Source organism: Crocodylus porosus, unplaced genomic scaffold (assembly GCF_001723895.1).
Source record: "Crocodylus porosus isolate Cpor-Errol unplaced genomic scaffold, CroPor_comp1, whole genome shotgun sequence".
Lineage (NCBI taxonomy): Eukaryota > Metazoa > Chordata > Crocodylia > Crocodylidae > Crocodylus > Crocodylus porosus.
In genome coordinates this window covers 2,479,037-2,500,286 of record NW_017728914.1, presented here as the reverse complement: position 1 = coordinate 2,500,286, position 21,250 = coordinate 2,479,037, and the positions used below count along the sequence as shown (strand labels likewise).

The window sequence follows — 21,250 nt, the reverse complement described above, 5'->3', positions numbered from 1 at the left end:
CTGCGCCCTCTTCAGAGCCCCCATTTCCTAGGATTCTTACCTCTCCAGTCTTCTTATGGACAATGATCAACTCGTGGGCTTTCCTATGAGTGAGATACTGAAAGAGTCGATCTCTCCATTTTCTCCTTATCTGGTCCCTCGTACTCTGTGTTACCCCGACTGACGCGTCTGGAGGATTTTCCAGCTTAGTACAGAACTAGTAGAAAACAGCTGAGACCAGGAGCAGGATTTCAGCAGCACCCGATTTAGCAGGAAACCCGCTGATCAGGGCCGTGATTTGCAGGCAGTGCAGAGCCTGCGAATCCGTACCCAGAGCCGTCCCCAGCACCAGATGGAGGCTTTCCTTCCCCTCGGCCATTCCTCGCATCAAGGTGAGGAAACCAGGCGGGCTCAGCCGGGAGAGCTGAGGGAGTGGGTCCCAGTGTGCAACTACCCTGCTCCCTCCACGCGCGCGGCGCGGGTGAAAAACGCGGGAGCCTTTCGACACCCTTTCTAGAGACCCTTGTGGAGGGCGGGGCCCGGCGGGAGCTCCGCGGGCAGCAGCAGGACGCCACTGCGCCCCGCCACAGCCCCGGCGCCGCTCGCAGCCCGAGCTCGGAGCTCCCTGCGGGCAGCCGGGAAGGAGCTGCAGCTGTCCAGAGGCCACCTGAGCAGCGTCAAGAGCCAGGCCAGGCTCCGGACGAAGGCCCGAGTAGCAGGACTGATGCTGTGTGCCCGCACCCGGGGGAGGACGACAGGAGAGCGACGCGCTACTTTTCCGAGTGTGGATGTGTCCCGGACCAGCACCCCTCCTTGCCTTCCCGCCGTGCTCCCGCTGTCACAGCAGCACCTGATCGGACAAATGGCTCCGGCTCTGCCTGCAGCCTGCCAAGGGGAGGCAGCTCGGCGGCCTCCAGAGCTTGAGCGCGCCGTGAGGTGCAATGCGAGGGCCCAGAGGCTTCCTCTGCACAGCAGCCCCTAGGAGGCTACGGGGCCGGGGGGGGGGGCGCGTGTTCAGTTCGCGTCGGAAAGGCTCAGTGAGCTGAGCCTGAGGTCGGAGAGCGGCGGGGCTTGGGCGTGGGACGCAGACACGGCCACGGCCCGAGCGCGACTGCAGCGAGCACGGAGAGCTGGAAGCGGAAGGCGGGTTTCGCCCTGGAGGGGCGGCAGGGACCGGAGGGCGCTGCAGTCTCTTCCCCACGCTCCTTCCTCCGCCGGCGCTGTCTCAGAGATGGCTCCAGCACCGGGGCTGGCGTCACTTCCAGGACGTCGTCATTCCCATCCAGGCGCCCGCTTTGACGCTGCAGCGCCCTTGCAGCCCCTGGCTCGTGGTGAAACACTCGCTCGCCATCCCCTGCTTCTGGGCGCATCGTGAACAGCGTGCTGTAATTACGGAGCGCCTACGTGATGCCCCCCTACGCCACCCCCAAAGTGACGGCGAGCGACCTTTGACAGGCAGGATGGCACCACAAGCTAATCAAGGACAGGGGAATTGTCTTTAACATCTGTGGCCCTTTGCTAGTAGCTCTGGACTGGGAGAACCCCGCAGATGTTCTGCCTGTTTCTCCCTATCCAAAGCTTTTCCCAGCACAAGGTCCTGAATGAGACGCCCATCACCGCGGTTCCTCGCTTCCAGACCACAGTGATCGCTGGCGATCACTTTACAGCCGATAGCAATCTCCTGATGGAGAAGGCGCGGGATCCCCCGTGTTAGGATCCTGCGCCTTCTCCAGCGGATCCGTTGTTCTGAGGACATCGACTCCCAGTTTTCCAAAAGCATCTCTCTTTTCAGGTATCAGGAAGGATTATCACTAACACCATCGCCTTGGGATCTTCGGTCACAAATTATAGTTACATCCTACATGCCAAAAGGCCCCTCCCATGTATCCGATCATTTAGAAGTAGAAGCCAGATCTATTCGGGAATGCTGCCGGTTAGCCACACCTGTCACCTGCAGCTCCCGAACTGGCAAGGAACTGATATCCGATACCTGAACTTTGGCATATTCTCCGAATTCCTCTGGACACAGCAACGGATCTATCCCGAAATGATGTCAAATGGCAAGAGAAAAAAAGAAGCTACCTGCCCCTACTGCTGCAGCTTAATTCCCACCGTTGCCCGCAACAGGCAAGACCTTTCCGGGTCCAGGGCGCTGAATCTTAATAATGATGCCATGACAATCAAGCTGGCTGCTGCCGAAGACAGGCTTCTCTTCTGCTCTCGCTATTGCTGCCTGTGCTTCGCCAGCCCTCCCAGGGTTATGCTGCATTTTCCCGGCTTCCAGGCTCCATTCACGCTGATTTCAGCACCTCATTGGCAGACAGCGCCAGGGGATTCAGCCAATGAGCAAAGCAGAGGAAATATTAAACCCGTAAGATTAATTTGTCACTGCTTTCCCATACGTGTTACTCCTGCACGTCTACAAAATGCTGAATTTCTCTCCCCATCACTTTCAACACTCACGTGACTTTTTAGTAGCGTGTTGACAATTGTGTATTTTCCTCACAAACCGCATACCACACCAGACTAAGAAACCCCGGGCTTCAGCCCTGGCAGAGAGGCATGTTTTCTAACTCAGATCAGTCAGATTAATTTAACTGGAAGCTCTTATGCAAGTCTAATTGCAGAAAATCAATTGGTAAAAAAACAGGCAAATATCCTACAACATTATTTCTTGACAAATAATATTTTTCAGGTGAAAATTCAATGCTATTTAAAATATAAAGAAACCAAGTGAAACCAAAGGACCCCCCCCCGAGTTTACATCCCTGGGTCCTACTCGAACCAAAGTCAGCACAACTACAACCCAACTCATTCAGTATATCTAGTGATGACCGTCAAAGTCAAATAATGTAGCCTAGTCTCATTCTCTTATCAATTATTTGACAACAAATATAATATGAAAAATATTAAGAACACTTATTACATACACAACTTACACATCTAGCAAGGTCATCAGAAAGGAATCCCTACTTATTTTAAGATCCAGTTTTCCCCCCATGTGAAACCACATACAAAATTATCGTATTCTAATTCATCCTAGACTTTAGATAGAATTAATTCAGAAGCACTGAAGATACAAATCTACACCGTCCCCACGAGATATTACTTTGCACCGGAAAAACAGACTCTTTCTCCTCTCAGTCATCTCAGTTCACGCAGTCCACCATACTAATTCCATAACTATAAGGTCTGGATTTTCACCTCCACGCACTCCCAAGCATAGCGAAGGTCCTGGATATGCGGACAGAGACTGGGGAAAATCGCTAAAGCTAACACTAATTAGCTGATTTCCTTTCGAAAGCTTAAAGCTCCAAAACAAACATTTCCCTTCACGTTTTCATTATACAGAAAACTTAAAAACAGATGAAGATAGATTATTTGAGAAGAGATTACAGTAGGTCTCAAGTTAACGTTTATACCCAATGAACACCTACCTGACCAACCAAGGATCCTTCCAAATTTACCCGTGCGCTAATTTGAATAAATAAATGCCTACTACCCCGTTTGCAGTGCTGCAGTCTCAGCGTGTCCTGAACCAGAGGACATTTGCACTAATTCTGCAGCTATTCAATACGAGTAATGTAGTAGTGAGAGGGATCCCCGGACCTCATTAGTAAAGCAATAGTTGTAGAGCAAGTAAACCCTGGAAATCTATTTCCGGCTGGCACTAGACAAACCGCCAAAGCCTATTTACGCCTGACAAATGTGGGCATGGAAGGTTAGCGTCATTCAATATTTTTCTTGTTCAGTAAATCCCAGTCGAACAGAAAGCTGCGGTACAGTTGTATGCGGCCAGAGTCAGTGCTTTGATCTGTGATCACCTCTGCCCGAGAACTGCCTACATGTTAACAAGAAGTGTAAGAAGGCTACGTTACCTGGCAGGGTGCAGAAAGCCTGCCCTGTGCGCCTAACACCTGGTGGTACAGTCCCGGCTCGCAGCAGTTCAGTGTGTTCTGGCAGCTCCCAAGGGGGCTGGAGGTCAAGGGCTTTTTCCCCAGAAAGTCGCTGTGGTGGGAGTTCGTGGTGAGATACGTCTGCTGGTAAAAACTCGGGGGCGTGAACCCGCTCCGGACAGCATCCACGTGGTTGAAAGGCCCCGGTGTTCTGTACAGAGAGCTCCTGGAGCTGCCGCAAATGTCCCTGGATTGCCTCCATTTGTAAAACTTATAGATGCCCGCTGCTATCACGGTGACAAAGAAGGTCACGGAGACCAAGATCACAGCCAGGGTTAGATAGAAGGTCAAATGGTTCTTTTTGTCACGCGTCGTGGCCAGTTTGGTGGCGTCCCGCAGGGCCTCCTTTGCCCTTTCCATCACAGTCACGGTGACGGTCATGCTGGAAGACAGAGCGGGCTCCCCGTTGTCTTTTACTAAGATGACCAAGGTTTGCATAGGAGCGTCGTCCTTCCGCGGCTGGCGGGCAGTGCGGATCTCCCCGCTGCGCAGCTCCACCGAGAAGAGGCTGGCGTCGGTGGCCGAAAGGAGGATGTAAGAGAGCCAAGCATTGTATCCCGCATCCGCATCCCAGGCTATGACCTTGGTGACCATGTGACCGGCGCTGACTGCAGGCGAGATCATCTCCGGGTAGGAAGACGCGCCGTTTGGCCGCGGGTACAGGACCGTGGGCGCGTTGTCGTTCTGGTCGGTGACGAACACATGGATTGTGAGGTTGGTGGCAAGGGCCGGGGTGCCTCCATCTTGGACACGCACCGTCATTCTGAACTCGGGCAGGTCCTCGTGGTCCAGGGAAACAAGGAGGTAGATGGTGCCATTCTCTCGATTAATAGAAAAATACCTGCCCAGGGGGTGGCTCGAGGGGCCGTTCTCCAGGATAGAGTAGGAGAGACGGGAGTTTTGGTGTAGGTCCGGGTCTGAGGCACTGACGTTAAATACTGGAACACCAGGGGGGTTGTTTTCTGCCACATAAACATCGTACGAGAGTTGGGAAGAGCTGGGCGCGTTGTCATTGACATCTGATACTTCCACCAATATCTGTTTCTCCGCAGACAGGGAGGGCGAGCCCGAGTCCTTGGCTATGACGGTGATATTATACTCAGACTCCTGCTCCCGGTCCAAGGCTGCTTTGGTTTTCAACGTATAGTAATTTTTAAGGGAGGAACTGAGCGTGAAGGCGATTCCATGGGAGAGGAAGCAGTTTACCAGCCCGTTGTCTCCGGAGTCCGGGTCAGTTACGCTCAACAAAGCTATCACTGTCCCGGGAACTGCGTCTTCGGGCACAGGGCTGTACACGGAGGTCACTTGGATCTGCGGAGCATTGTCATTTACATCAATGACTTCCACCAACAGTTTGCAATGAGCTACTTCCGGATAAGGACCCTTATCTTTAGCTTGTATATAAATCTCATAGAATTTCACTTCCTCGTAATCCAGCTCCCCTTTGACTCTCACTTCTCCAGTAGCAGAGTCCAACGCAAAGAGTTCTCGCACCTTGGCAGGCGTGTGACTACTGAAAGAGAAAACGATGTCCCCATTGGGCCCCTCATCCAAGTCATAAGCGTTGGTTTGGACAACCAGAGTGTCCCTGGGGGTGTTTTCCCTTACACTCGCTTTGTAGGTGGACTGGTTAAAGACCGGAGCATTATCGTTGGCGTCCAGGACATCAATCTGTATGTTCACACTGGCGGATCTGGGCGGGCTGCCCCCATCCAGGGCTGTAAGGACCAGCTGCAGCTTCTTTTGCTCCTCCCTGTCTAACTCCTTCTCCAGCACCAGTTCTGCATATTTGCTACCATCCCCTCGTGTCTGCACGTTGAGCACAAAATGCTGGTTGGCGCTGAGCCAATAAGTCTGCAAAGAGTTAATCCCCACGTCAGGGTCCTGCGCGCTCTCTAGCGGGAAGCGCGCTCCAGGCGCCACCGACTCACTGATTTCCAGTCTCATCTGGCTGCTGGGGAAAGCTGGGTCGTTGTCATTGATGTCCTGGATCTCCACAGCGCCGCTGAACAACTCCAGCGGGTTCTCCACCACAACCTCAAAGCTCAAGGTGCATGGAGAGAGAGCCCCGCAGAGCTCCTCTCGGTCTATCCGCTCCTTCACAAACAGCAGCCCGGTCTCCAGATCTGTCCCAAAGTACTTCCTGCTGCTTCCAGACACCACCCGGAGCCTGCGATCCGACAGCCGCTTGATATCCAGCCCTAGGTCCGCTACCACATTCCCCACTGCGGAGCCTTTCTGCGTTTCCTCTGGTATCGCATAGCGAATTGCGGCGGAAGCCCAGTCGGAAACGCCAAACACAAACAAAAGACTAAGTACTTGCCGTTTAGAGACCCGGCGGCTCCTTCCAGCAGCGCCGTTCATGTCCCAGAAGGGCAGCTCTGACGCAGGCGTGTACAAGGTTTGTTTCCTTTAGAAACCCTCAGCTCGTCGCTTCATGGCGCGACCCGGCCAGTCCCGGGACGTGGCTGTGCGGCGCAGAGTCGGCATTGCTTTCCTGCACTGACTCACTCCCTGGCTCTCGCTTCCTCAGCCTCATCCCAGCGCGGCCGGGACCGGCAGCCAGATCCCCGGCTACATCATTGGCCAACAGCGGCACACAGAGTCCCAGCCAATAACTGCACGGAGAGCGCCGCGGCCGGCTTCCCACGGGCGGAGCAAGCGCAGTGCCGGGAGCTGCGTCCTACGCGCTATCAAGCCGCCCGGGAGCCCGAGACTCAGCCCCAGCGGCGCGACACTGCTACGATGTAACGCTAAATCAAGATCCTGCCCTCGAAGATCACGCACATACCCAGGCACGCAGGCATGTAGTATTTAAGCTGTTTCTTGCCTCTCAGTGTTAAGTGATGTTGCAGTCGGGATGTTCCAAGAAATATGCCAGAAGCAAGGATTTCTGTGGGCGAGACCTTTGATTGGATCGACTGAACGGTTGGGATAAACTTAGATAAGCCTTTAAATGCAGCCCCATTCTTCCTTAGGTACACTTGAAGGTTGTCTTCATCTATCCCAGCCATGCAGTTTTTTGAAAGCTCGCCTAATTATTCCAGGTCCAACGAAACAGTTAGTCCAATAAAAACTGTCACCCACAGAAATCTGTGTTTCTTACTTCTAAGTATTTCCTGGGAAGAAAAGTCTCTCAGAACCGGAATACTTGCATCACACTCCTGAAAGCAAATGCTCTCCTCGTCTGACATGCTGATCGCCTCCCGACCTTACGGGGATTTCCTTTGTCGACTGAAAGAAAAACGTAACCCAGCAGAGAGCCGCTGGCACATTTTATTCGATCTCGTTAGAGGGTCTACGGTTCAAAGCTATCCAAAGCGAAACTTTCGGAAGAACATCGTTTCAATCCAGGCATACGGGGCTTATCTCTGGTGGAAAAGACAAGAACTCCACAGCAATATACCACGCGCAGGCACCGGAAGCAGGGCCATGAAGTGCAACATTTCGGCCGTGGAGCTCGGAAGACAAGGGAAGAGCAGAGCCAGTAAGGACTACCACGGTGGAAGCAGTGAGCGACCGTCACAGCAAAAGGCAGCGGCTCTCTAGCAGCTGTACTGGCAATGAAAGGCTGAAAGCGAGTAGTTTGGGAGGGGGAAGGGACAAGGAGACTCCATCAGCAAAGCGAGGGGGAAATGGAGAGATAGCTATAGTCCCCCGGAGCACAGTAGAGGAGAGGAGAAAGGCTCAATAAATGCAACACCTACAACCATCGAGACATGTAATACAGGCGCTCCTGCCAAGACCCTGATCTTTGCCCACCTTAGATGGAAATGGAAATGGATCCGAGTTGGCCCAGTATCAACCCACGTGTCAGTTCAACATCTTTTCTAAGAGGTTTCAAAGCAGCACGATGAGAAATATCCCTTCAGATGACCAAGTCCTCCTGACTTCTTCTGGAGGTCTGGGCAGATTTTTTTAGTCTACTCTGTCATCAGGATTGCATTGCTGAACAGGATTTGCCTGTTCAGCAGCTAAGCCAATGACTGGGACAGTAAGGTCAAGGATAGGGCATACTCTGCCCTGAGCTTTGCACGGGAGCCAACCATCATGCCTAGATAAGGACATCAGCTGGTCCAGCTGTCATTAGACCGTTATCTCTTCCCACCCACTGCTCTGTTCACACATAGCTATTTCCGAACTACAGGAGACACCAGCTATAGAAGACAAACTATAATCCCCTTTCGTGGCAATAATTTGATGACAAACCTTTTTTTCCAAGCACTGTGATAATCACCCAGCAAGAACAAATGGAAATGATGGCTAACATGTTAAGCTACAAAACCAAACCTGTGCCTGTTGAATAATACCCAGATGAAAATAGAACTGAGGAGGAAAGAAGGAAGGTGTTGAATTCTTTGGGGTAATTTGTTGACTTCTGTGAGGAAGTGAGTGACCTGGAGGAAGCACAAGCTAATATGGGCAACAGGGTATTCTTCCTGAGAAATCGCAGTTAGCTACTTACCTCCAGTAATGTCATGGTGGAGGGTCTGCTATAGACCTCTAAACCAAGAGGAAGTGGTGGATGAGGCTTTTTTCAAACAGCTAGCAGAAGTTTCTGGATTCCAGGCCTTAGTTCTCATGGGGAACTTCAATCACACTGACATCTGCTGGGAGAACAATACAGCAGTGTGCAAGCAATCCAGGAAGTTTTTGGAGTGCCGGGGACACCTTCCTTCTGCAAGTGCTGGAGTGGCCAACTAGGTGCCATGTGCTTCTTGACCTGCTGCTCCCAAACAGGGGAGAACTGGTGGGAAATGTACTAGTTGATGGCAACTTGGGCACCAGCAACCTTGAAATGACTGAGCTCAGGATCCTGAGGAAAAGAAGGATGGAGAGCAGCAGACTAAGGACCCTGGACTTCAGAAGAGCAGACTCAACTCATTCAGAGAACTCAGCAACAGGACCCCCTGGGAAGCCAGTCTGAGGGGGACAGAAGCCCAGGAGAGCTGGCTGTATTTTAAAGAAACCTTACTAAGAGTCAGAAACAAACCATCCCTCTTTGCAGGAAGACTAGCAAGTATGGCAGAAAACCAGTTTGGTTTAGCAGAGAACTCTTCAGTAAGCTAAATCACAAAAAGGAAGCTTATAAGAAGTGGAAGCTTAGACAGACAACTAGGGATAAGTATAAGAGCATTGCTCGGGCATACAGGAATGAAGTCAGGAAGGCCAAAGTGCAACTGGAGTTGCAACTAGCAAGGGATGTGAAGGGTAACAAGAAGGGTTTACACAAGTATGTCAGCACCAAAAGGAACGTCAGGGAAAGTAGGGGAGCCTTACTGAATATGGGGGGCAACCTAGTGACAGATGATGAGGAAAAGACTGAAGTATTCAATGCCTTTTTCACCTCAGTCTTCACAGGCAAGGTCAGCACCCAGACTACAGCACCTGGAAGCACAGTTCAGGGAGGAGGTAAACAGCCAACAGTGGCAAAAGAACAGGTTAGAGACTATTTAATAAAGTGGGACATATACAAGGGACTTGGGGGTCATGGTTGACCACAAGATGAACATGAGCCTTCAGTGTGATGCTGCAGCTAGTAAAGTGAGCAAAACGCTGGCTTGCATCCATAGATGCTTCTCAAGCAGATCCTGGGATGTCATTCTCCCGTTGTACTCGGCCTTGGTGAGGCCGCAGCTGGTGTACTGCATCCAGTTTTGGGCTCCATAATTCAAAAAGGATGTGGAGAGGCTTGAAAGGGTGCAGAGGAGAGCCACACACATGATCAGAGGTCAGGAAAACAGACCTTATGATGAGAGCCTGAGAGCAATGGGGCTATTCAGCCTGGAAAAGCACAGGCTCAGGAGTGATCTGGTGGCCACCTATAAGTTTATCAGGGGTGCTCATCAGGATCTGGGGGAACGTCTGTTCACCAGAGCCTCCAAGGGATGACAAGATCGAATGGTCACAAACTCCACTGTAACCGATTCAGGCTGGACATAAGAAAGAACTTCTTCACTGTCCGAGCCCCCAAGGTTTGGAACAGACTTCCACCTGAAGTGGTTCAAGCGCCCACTTTGAACACCTTCAAGACACATTTGAATGCTTATCTTGCTGGGATCCTATGATCCCTGCTGACTTCCTGCCCCTGGGGCAGGGGGCTGGACTCGATCTTCCGGGGTCCCTTCCAGCCCAAATGTCTTATGAAATCTATTAAGTCCATGGGGATGGACAGAATACATTGTAGGGTGCTGAGGGAGTTGGCAGATGTGACTGCAGAGCCACTGGCCATCATCTTTGAAAACTCATTGTAATCAAGAGAGGTCCTGGATGTTTGGAAAAGGGCTAATATGGTGTCTATATTTAAGAAGGGGGAAAAGGAGGATCCAGGGAACTACAGACTGGTGAGCTTCATCTAAGTCACTGGAGAAATCATGGAGTAGGTCCTTCAGGAATCCATTTTTAAGCACTTGGAGGAGAAGAAGGTGATTATGTGCAGTCAGCATGGATTCACCAAGGGCAAATCTTGCCTAACCAACCTGATTGCCTTCTATGATGAAATGACTGGCTCTGTTGATGCAGGGAGACCAGTGGTTGTGGTATACCTTGATTTTAATAATGCTTTTGATATGGTCTCCCACAGCATTTCTACAGACAAGCAAAGGAAGTGAAGGTTTGATGAACAGACAGTAAGTTGGACAGAAAACTGGACTAAAATCTAATATTGGTTCAATAAGGGCAAGTGCAAAGTCTTGCACTTAGGACAGAACAATCCCATGTACTGGTATAGGAAGGGGGTTGACTGGTTAGGCAGCGGCTCTGCAGAAAAGGACTTGGAAGTTATAGTGGACAATAAGCTGAATATGAGCCAAAAGTATGTCCTTGTTGCCAAGAAGGCTAATGGCATACTGGGCTGCATTGGCAGAAGTGCTATGAGCATATCATGGAAAGTGATTATTTCCCTCTATTGGGGACTGGTGAGGCCACATCTGAAGTATTGCATCCAGTTTTGGGCCCCCCACTACAGAAAGGATGTAGATAAATTGAACAAAAATTGTTATAGAGCTGGGGCACAGGACTTATCAGGAGAGGCTGAGGGAACTGTGTTTATGTAGTTTAAAGGAGAGAAGACTGAGGTGGGATTTACTACCAACCTTCAACTACCTGGTGGTTCCAAAGAGGATGGAGTTAGACTCTTCTTGATGGTGGTAGATGATAGAACAAGGAGCAATGGTCTCAAGTTGCAGCAAAGGAAGTTTAAGTTGGATATTAGGAAAAACTTTTTCACTGGGAGGGTAGTAAAATACTGGAACAGGTGACCCAGAGAGGTGGTAGAATCTCCAGCCTTGGATGTTTTTAAGACCCAGCTAGACAAAGATGGGGATGGTAGTGCTTTGAGTAGGGTGTTGGACTAGGTCACCTCCTGAGGTCCCTTCTAACCCTAATTTTCTCTGAATCTATGATTTCGCCTGAATTAAAGAGAGGAAGAGTGAGAACAACATCAGGAAAATTACCTCAAATGCACCCAAATGTACACAAGAATGGGACACCTATTACAGTTTATTGTCTGTCTCTTCTCCTTTCTCTCTTTCTACCCTACCTTTTCCATTAAATTCGAATACCCTAGTTTTCAAGACCTAAAATTATCTGCCATGATGGATGATAAAGAAGGAAGAAAGACACAGCCATGGAACATTGTATTTATGTTGTATGCACAATGCCTCTACAGGGTAATGAAGAACACCGACGTGATGTAAAAACACCCCCAGGCCTGGGAAGTAGCAACTGACTCCCTACAAATCAAGGCATTCATTTGGTATTCTAGAAAAGTAGATTGAGACCTGGAATGGGTATTGCAGAAGGGAAACAGGGGTGGAGCAGGTAGGAGGGAGGCTGTCAGTGCAGTCCAGAACTGCACAGCTATGGAAAAATGAAACGAAATCAGTTCAAGATCAAGAATGCAGGAGTTAACCAGTTGGGCACAGTAAAAGAGTAAAATGGGATATTTCATTGTCACTATCACTATGGTACACCTCTTAGGATGGCAGTTGCACAATTGCACACCTGTCATCAGTGGCATACATACAGCATTAGATGACAAGCCAGGAATATTAGGTGTGGATAGCCACATCCATCCCCATTACGGGGACTTTATTTCACACTGCTTATACTATATTTGAAGCCCTCACACCAAAGTAGGAGAGCAAAGTAGGAGGGCTGGTGGAAGCCTGTTATATGTCATCTGGCATTTGGCTACACTTCCCATGTGTTTCCTGGTGTCCATGCTTCTTTTCCTATCAATGTGTCCTCTGTGCTAACACCTGCCAAACTGAATGGGTCTCATAGAGCAATGTCACTCCATCTTTCTATCTCATGCTAAACTTTAATGTATAAAATATGGAAAGTGCTTATTGTATTCTTGTAACAAAGGTCTGCTGGAGCTCAGCAGCCCATGAGGCTGCATGCTTACAGCATGCCAATTTCTGTAACCAACATCACACAAGCTAGCATGATACCCTACAGTTTTTGTCTCACTTGCCCCACTGAGCAGGAATCCATTTCCAGTTGGGGGCAACCTTCTGCAAAAAGTGATTGGCTTTTTCATGTTTGTCATAAAATAAAGGCTTGATTCATGTTTGTCATAGAAGGAAGTTTAACCCCTCCACTGCAATACCTAGACTTTTTCTTGTTTAGGTGCCATGAAACTGCGAGGATGATGGGTTTAACGACATCTGAAATTATAACAATTCCATTAATATGTTGAAAGGCTTTTGCTGGAGGGGAAAGACATGTTTCGACTGAATGCTTGGAGTAAATAAACAAGTTGTGTTTTTTCAGAATGGAAATTAACCATGGTGATGTGCTACGAATAGAATGAGACATAAATTCTTGCAAGTCAAGGGCAATTTAACATGGAATCATTTACTAACAGCCAATTCATTGAAGCAGTCTAGGTGACATTCATGACTGCACATGAAGAGTGGCAGACACATAGTTTTCATACAATTTCAGTCAGAAGAACAATGGATAAGTGGACACATGTATTTTGAACCCTTTCAAAGGGGGACTGCTTCAGAAAGACAGTAGTTGGTACATTTTAATTGTTATGTGAGAAGGGGCTGAGAATGTTGTGGGACCCACGGGTGCCTCGTTTCCCAGTGCCGTCCTCACTCCCATCCTTTCCCATCTCCACTTTCAATTTCAATCCATTTATCTGAACTCTCAACAATCCATTTCCCTTTCATCACCCAAAGTATTTGGTTTCCACATATCACTACAGTGTTTGAGAACCAGTGGTTGAGAGAGGATATAGGGGCTAAGATTAAATAATGTAATTCAGTGATTCTCAACTAGGGTGTCAGGCAGCCCTGGGATGCCTTGAGATCCTTTTAGGGGTGACATGGGGTGCTAGACAATGTTAACACTATGACATGTGCAAACATGATTGACATGGTAAACCCAGAGATTTCAAATAGAAGTCCGTAACATTGAAACCTCCTGAGTTATTTGTAACAGAAGAATTGTTCTATTATTTTTCTGTAGTCAAACAACAGGTAAAAGCTAAGAGCTGAGTGCCTCATGTCCATCTGGGGTGCCTCAAGTATAAAAAGTTTGAGACCCACTGATATCATTCAACAGGTCTCCTGCTAACCCATCTATGATTAACACCATCAAGATCACCGTGGCACCATCATTAAAACCAAATCAATCCCTGGTTCTCTTTATATTTATTTTCCAGTGTATTTTTGATGTATTACCTTGATCAATAACTTGTGGTTCTCTTTTTAACAGAATTAGTTTAACTATACAGAAGAACTGGTCCTGGATATGACTGAAGAGCCCCTGAATACTTCTATCAGTGGGGAGCAGGGAACAGCTCCAGTGGTTAGGTTCTCCATGTGCAGCACGGCGTCCAGACCCTGGGAGCTGCGTGAGGCAGTTCGGGTCTGCAACCTCTGGTGTGCGGCCAGAGACAGTGCACAGACCGGTGCATGGAACAGGATCTTTGGAGCCCCTGGGATGGCTCAGGTCCTCAACCCCTGGAACAAGGCTGGGAGCTCAATGCAGGAGGTGCTGCACCGAGGGTGAGAGACCCTGGAAGCCGCTTGAGGTGGCTCGGGTCTACAGCTGCTGACATGGGGCAGCACCTCAGTGCAGATGACGCAGCCCAGAGGGTCTGGTAAGAGACCAAGCCCCAGTGCTGCACAAGGCTGTCCAGGCCTCTAGTCCCTAGCACAAGGCGAAGTGTCCACTACACACAGAAGTGCCTGTGGCCCTATACCAGGACGGTAGCAGCAGAGTCAGGCAGCAGGAAAACCCAGTAGGGACAGAGCTTGACCTGGAGAACAAGAGGCTCTCTTGGGACTGTGGAGTAGTAGTAAGTTGCCCTGAAGAGAGGGTCCCCATTGGAGAGGGCCCCCACAAACTGGGTGTGGTATATCTGTGTGTGTGTGTGTGTGTGTATTTTATAGGGTTTATTGTTTTGTAAATGTGTACATATATATACAATCGATGTCCTTACCCTTTAATGGTTTTGTTGTGAAAATAAATCTGTATATAGTTAAGTAATTGATTGAGTGAACCTGACTCTATAGGGGACAAGGTGGCTGCTGGGCTGTTGTGTCCCTCCACAGCACACTGCCTTGCCAATAATTTCCTCAATTGGAGAGGGAAGTACAAACCTGAAGTGCCCAAAGATGGGAAGAAGGCCAATGTGGTGCCTATCTTCAAGAAAGGGAGGAAAGTGGATCCGGCAAACTACAGGCCCATCAGCCTGACCTCTGTCCCGGGAAAGGTCTTAGAAAAGATTATTAAAGAGGCTGTTCTTAACAGACTGGCTGACGCCAACATCCTGAGGGATAGCCAGCATGGGTTTGTTGCGGGTAGGTCTTGCTTGACCAATCTCATTTCCTTTTATGACCAGGTCACCTATCACCTGGACAAGGGAGAGGAGATTGATGTCATATATCTTCAAAAAAGCCTTCTATATGGTATCCCATGATCACCTCTTGGTAAAACTGGCCAACTGTGGCCTTGGGTCCATCACAATCTGCTGGCTGGGGAATTGGCTCCATGGTCGGACCCAGAGGGTGGTAGCTGATGGAAGTCAATCGTCACGGTGCTCTGTGACCAGTGGGGTCCCCCAAGGCTCTGTCCTTGGATTTATTTTGTCCAATATCTTCATTAATGATGTGGACATAGGAGTCAGAAGCGGACTGGCCAAGTTTGCCGATGACACCAAACTCTGGGGTGAAGCAGCCAGACCTGAGGACAGGAGGGTGATCCAGGCTGACCTGGACGGGGTCAGGAAATGGGCGGACATGAGAACACTGAAAAATGCAAGGTTCTCCACCATGGGAGAAAAAACCTGTAGCATCCTTATTGGCTCAGCAGTGCTACGCCGGCTAGCACTATGGACGAAAGGGACTTGGGGGTCATGATTGACCACAAGATGAACATGAGCCTGCAATGCGATGCTGTGGCTTGTAAAGTGAGCAGAACACTGGTTTACATCCACAGATGCTTCTCAAGCAAATCCCAGGACGTCATTCTCCCGTTGTACTTGGGCTTGGTGAGGCAGCAGCTGAAGTACTGCATCCAGTTTTGGGCTCCACAATTCAAAATGGATGTGGAGAAGCTTGAGAGAGTCCAGAGAGGAGCCACGTGCATGATCAGAGGTCAGGAAAACAGACATAACGACAACAGGCTGAAAGCTATGTGGCTCTTTAGCTTGGAAAAGTGCAGGCTCAGGGGTGATCTGATGGCCACCTATAAGTTTATCGGGGTGACCACCAGTATCTGGGGGAACAGTTGTTCACCAGAGCGCCCCAAGGGATGACGAGGTTGAACCATTTTAAACTACTGCAAGACTGTTTTAGGCTGGACATAAGGAAGAATTTTTTACTGTCCAAGCCCCCAGGGTCTGGAATAGTCTGCCATCAGAGGTGGTTCAAACACCTACATTGAACCTTCAAGAGAAATGTGGATGTTTATCTTGCTGAGATCCGATAACCTCAGCTGACTTCCTGCCTCTTGAGCAGGGGGCTGGACTCGATCCTCCGGGGTCCCTTCCAGCCCTAATGTCTATGAAATCTGACTGGAGGGCCTGGTGGCAATGTGGCATGACTACCTGTGGCAGGATAGGTCCTAAAAATGATCACAACGTTGCAACCTCCAGAGTAAGGCAAGTATGGGAACCTTAAAACCCTAGACCCCACTGTCTTCACTGGAGAAAAGCTAAAGGACATCACCCTGACAGAAATGTGCCCTCACTAAGGCATTAGGCAGTCAACAGTAGTTCTTATCTGTTACTCTGCAGCAGCTACAAGCACTGAGGCACTGAATGTTTGGACTTGGTCTGGCCTTTGCATTCTATCTCAATGGTATAAAGTGGTGGGGGTAATAAGTCTTGGGCAGCCTCTACTCCTCCAAACCCTTACCTAGGCACACTTGGTGAAGGTTTTGGTGGAATGGTCATAGACCTTTTTATGTGTACACCATGATCCAGAGGAGCAGCAGTCACCTACATAATAGAAGAACAGACTCTCTCAAAGAAAAGGCAATCAGGACTCATAGTAGAGATGATATATTTCACCAAACCAACAATAATTTCAGGTGTTGGTGCCCAAAAGCTTGCAATTAAAGAATTTTTTTTTGCAAAAATCTTGTTGGTCTAGTAAAAGATATCAGCGCCACTATGAGTCCTGAATACCTTTTCCTCTAAACAAATACAGCTACAACCTGGATACCCTTCTCCAAAGAAAGACATTAATACAAGGAATTTACACAATTTCAGCATTCAAATTTATCATCATGCTACCACTTCCCTACAATGAAACTTGATCATAAATTGTGTAGTTCATAGGGTATGATTAACACAAACATTTCAGTTATTTCAAAGACATGTTTAAATCAAGTTTAAATTGCACAGCTAATTAATAACAGACCTTATTAGATTCAGAAAGAATGCTAATTCAGTATTATATCCAGATAGTCACCTGTTTTCCTGAAGCTCATTTAAACTCTTTTGAACCTCTTTCTGCTGCAGAACATGGTTGGAAATGTTGACCAGACCTGTCTGTTGTCCTGCACCTTGTGTTTTTATTTGCACAAGCAAAGGAGGTGTAAAATGCTGCCAAAGTTACCATTGGTATAAAAGAGCATGGAAGGTGCTGAGCTACAGAAAAGCAGGCCCTTTATGTTCACATCGTTCTGGTATGATTTTCATCACTTTGCTTTCAGATCTGAAAAGAACAGAGAAGCAAGAGACACTACATATTTCATAATTTTAAAATCAGATTCAACATTAATCTTATTTTATATATGACTGATGGGTCAAGATATTCTTTTTCTCAGTTATTTCCTTTCGTGAATACCTAATGATATGTGTTGAAAGTTAAATCACATCAAAAGTATGTGAAGCCACACTTCAGAAATTCTGAAGACTAATATATTGCTTTTCTTATTAAAATGAATAAATAAATATTACAAACTGTGAAAAAGAAAATTATATATTCAATTTGCTTCATATGAGAGTTAAATCTGTAATAAATATTTACAACTAAGCCTGTAAACCCCTGCAAACAGGTTTATAATGGAGATGTTGCATCCTTCATTCTGGAAGAGGTGACCTGCCAGAAGTAATTTATGTTCCTAGTACAAAAGATTCCAACAGTTTGCCCACTAGCACCTACTGTTTAACTTGATCCATGCCAAAAGATCTATTTAACTGAAATATTGATTTCACTTACTGTAGTTTATCTCTGGCTCTTCTAATTATACCAATGTCCCATATCACAGGCCTCTATGTAAACAACTTGATGTTATTCTCTTTCCTACAGGTAGCTTAAGCAAGAAATAACCACAGTTCAGGACACAGACAATAGCATCACACTCTTCAAATTAGACATGAACCTTGACACAAGTGCTGGAGTCTTTTATTTTTTGGCATAAAAGATCTGGATCTTGGTTCAGATAAAATCAGTGCTGAAAATTAGAAAATATCCTGACTTTTTGGAAATACCTTTAATTGTTTTTCTCCTACCTTTAATTGTTTTTCTCCTACCACATTTATCAGGCTTTATTAACTGTTATTTACTGAATAATAACTTTCCTTCCTAGTCCAAATATTGCAATTATTAAAAATATAACTAACCATCTAGATACACCAAAAGCAGAAATATTCAGTAGGCTTTATAGGACAATTCTGCTGCAGTATATGATCATAAAGCATCTTGATATTTCACACAATTATTTCTCTACTTTTTAAAAATAGAAACAAAACAATATAACATGTTTTAAGTTAATTTGTCATGGAATGTGGCCTCTTTCTACTGGAAACCATTTTACTCAATGCTATTTAACTGTATTTCTTATTTGGTCTCTAAAATCCTGGCAACAGAAAGAATCAGATCACCAGATAAATAACCTTTGATGAAAGAGTTGCATGCCAGCCCTCATTACAATCAGCTGCCTTGTTTCTCATTAGCAGGAATCCTGGTTTTCTCTGATAAAAAATCATTATATTAGCTCCCCCAATCTTCCCTGTGGGCCTCACCATCATGCTGCTTGTTACTCAGCCCTGTAAGTATTGCTATTATCAACCTGGACCTCTCTTGAGAGTTTTATTTATATAGATATAGATATAGATAGAGTGGTGTTTCATTTTTAACTATGGAAAAATGTGGATTTTAGGTTACTTTTTGTCAACTGAAAATTGGGGATTATTTTTTATAAGAGAAAACCAGGATCCCTACTCATCAGTTAATCTCCTCAACAACCTACTGGGACAGTTTGCTCCACCCAGCATTTATCTCATTGTGAACAGGTTTTCAGACATAAGTATTTTTAATTTATTAACTGCATAAGGACAAAGAGGATACGTTTATACTATCTTCCACAAAAAACAGCTAACACAGAGTTAATAAATATTTATTACCAGCCAGGACTAAAATCTTATTTTCAGAATGAATCACAGTGCAATTCTATATGAAGTCTCTATTTTTTTTAACACAGGAAAGCCACCACCACACTTGACAAATTTGTTGGCAGAATCAAGAACCAAGGGAACTCCTGACAGAGGTATAATGACAATACTACTGTTCTAATTCCATATGCCAAACTACCCTTTTGCCCCATATTTTATAGCTAACACACGCTGTTGGAGACAACGTAAGAGCGCATATCTTCTTCTGTTATGTGGGTTCAAGGATGAAAAGATTTTGGCCTCAAAAATCTTCTACAGACACTGTATTAAAAACTGCATTTGGATAAAACAACATGCTTGTAACGGAAAGAGAGAGGCCTTGAGTAACCTCAAAGCGGAGTAGATGATACACCAAAAATAAACTATATGTTACCAAAAAGGGAAGTGATGTCACTAGTTATTATAGAAGTGCAGCATGCGGGAGCAAAGATGAAAAATTGCCAAGAGGACTCTCCAGTGAGATATTAGAAAAATGCTAGGAGTTAAAAGGATATTTAAAGAAAGGGAGTAACTTGACAGGGTAAATTGTGGAAATACCTCATCAGGAGACGTTAAGCCCTCATATGATGTGCCTCAATTTGGAAACATATCAGAATATTAGGAAGAATTGTATAATCATTTTTAAATTCCTCTTATGTCCAATGAGTTTATGACTTCAGCACTTCCAACATAGAAAGGAAGACACTGGGAGGCCTAATCTTGACTGACCTATAAGGTGCCAAAATGTATTTAGGTACTAGACTGTGATCCTGTTCTACTCTGCTAATGTCCATAAAAAAAAAGTCTTAAGAAACTTATTTTACTGGACCCAGTATACACTTAGTCATAAATAAGACAAGTCACAAACAGTAGCCAACAGGAGAGCCAATAATCTTCACGTTTTTTTCGAGGACCTGGGCAAGATGGAAAAGGATCCCAGGTAAGTGCTCAGTAGATGGAACAGGATCTGGAACTGGACTTTTCCAGACCAAAAATTTCCCCAATAAAATACAAAGAAGCAGATTATTAACCGAAAAGTACTCAGACTATAAAGACATGTTTTGCACACGGGAAGCAGAGACTCCTACATGTGGACAGGGCACTTTTCTAGTATTTTAATACAAATTATATTGTTCAGATTGGGATTTAAGAGATTAATGGGATTTTCCCTATTAACCTGTGCAGCATATCTGCTAAAGCGAAGGCATATTAAAAGCCACTTCAGGTGTGGCAGGGCTGCGGGGAAGCTAAACCACTATTCTGCACTATAGGGTGAGCTGTAGTAAAGCAAGACGACTTACCTGGGCCTGGCTGTCAGGACTAGGGTTTCCCCTGCCAGACTCGCTCCCGATGCCGGAATCCTCAGCAGAGAGGAGACTCTCGGTCAAAGCCGCTTGACCCGGTCGGAGAAAGACGAAGTCTTTCTGGCCCGACTCCTCAGCGACGGACACCTCGTAGGAATATGGTACCGGCAGGGTACCGTTGCTGTAGTTGCACGAAAACGTAGGGCCGAGACTGGAATAAAACTCCTTACTGCAGGACTCCAGAGCCGGGGAGCTCCCAGCTCTCTGGTGTTTCAAACTTAAAACAAGAATGGCTGTAACAAGGAAGAGAAACGACACCAAAGCGAGAGCGATCACCAAAATCATGTTCAAGCCAGACCAATAGTCCGAGGCCCCGGCCGCCTCGGCCTCGGCCAGCTCGGGCAGCGCCTCGCGCGCGCTCTCGGCCAGCACCACCTGCAGCGTGGCCGTGGCCGACAGCGGCGGCTGCCCGTTGTCCTTCACCACGGCGAGCAGGCGGTGCCGGGCGCCGTCGCCGTCCGCCGGGGCGCGCGCCGTCCGCACCTCGCCGCTGCGCAGCCCCACCGTGAAGAGCGCCGGCTCGGCCGCCGCCACCAGCTCGTACGACAGCCAGGCGTTGTGGCCCGAGTCCGCGTCCACCGCCACCACCTTGCTCACCAGGCAGCCCGCCGCGCCCGAGCGCGACACCACCTCCAGGGCGCCCGGCGCGGGGTACAGGATCTCGGGCGCGTTGTCGTTGCGGTCCAGGACGAAGAGGCGCACCGTCACCCTGCTGCTCAGCGCCGGCGCCCCGCCGTCTCGCGCCTCCACCTCCACCTGCAGCTCGCGCAGCTGCTCGTAGTCGAAGGAGCGCTGCGCCACCACGGCCCCGCTCTGCGCCTGCACCGACACGTGGGCCCAGGCCGGCGCCCCCGCCGCGCTCCTGTCCCCGCCGCCGCCGGGGCTCACCAGCGAGTAGGTGACTCGGCCGTTGCGGCCCAGGTCGGGGTCCGAGGCTCGCACGCGGAGAAGCGACGCCCCCGCCGGGTTGTTCTCCGCCACGTAGGCGCTGTACGACGCTTCCTCGAAGAGCGGCGCGTTGTCGTTGACGTCCGAGACCTGCAGCC

The 21,250-nt window shown here is 48.0% G+C and overlaps 1 protein-coding gene across 1 annotated transcript in view; it reads right to left on the bottom strand.

Annotated features, from left to right (window-relative positions):
• Positions 1-1,870: 1,870 nt before the first annotated feature.
• The window catches only part of LOC109309841 (protocadherin gamma-C3-like), a 23,610-nt gene continuing 4,230 nt past the window's right edge, over positions 1,871-21,250 (bottom strand). The window contains exons 3-5 of the mRNA XM_019534710.1: positions 20,553-20,564; positions 3,858-6,074; positions 1,871-1,996 (exon numbers count right to left, since the gene is read on the bottom strand). Of these exons, the coding sequence (XP_019390255.1) occupies positions 1,871-1,996; positions 3,858-6,074; positions 20,553-20,564 (2,355 nt within the window). The remainder of the gene's footprint in view (positions 1,997-3,857; positions 6,075-20,552; positions 20,565-21,250) is intronic.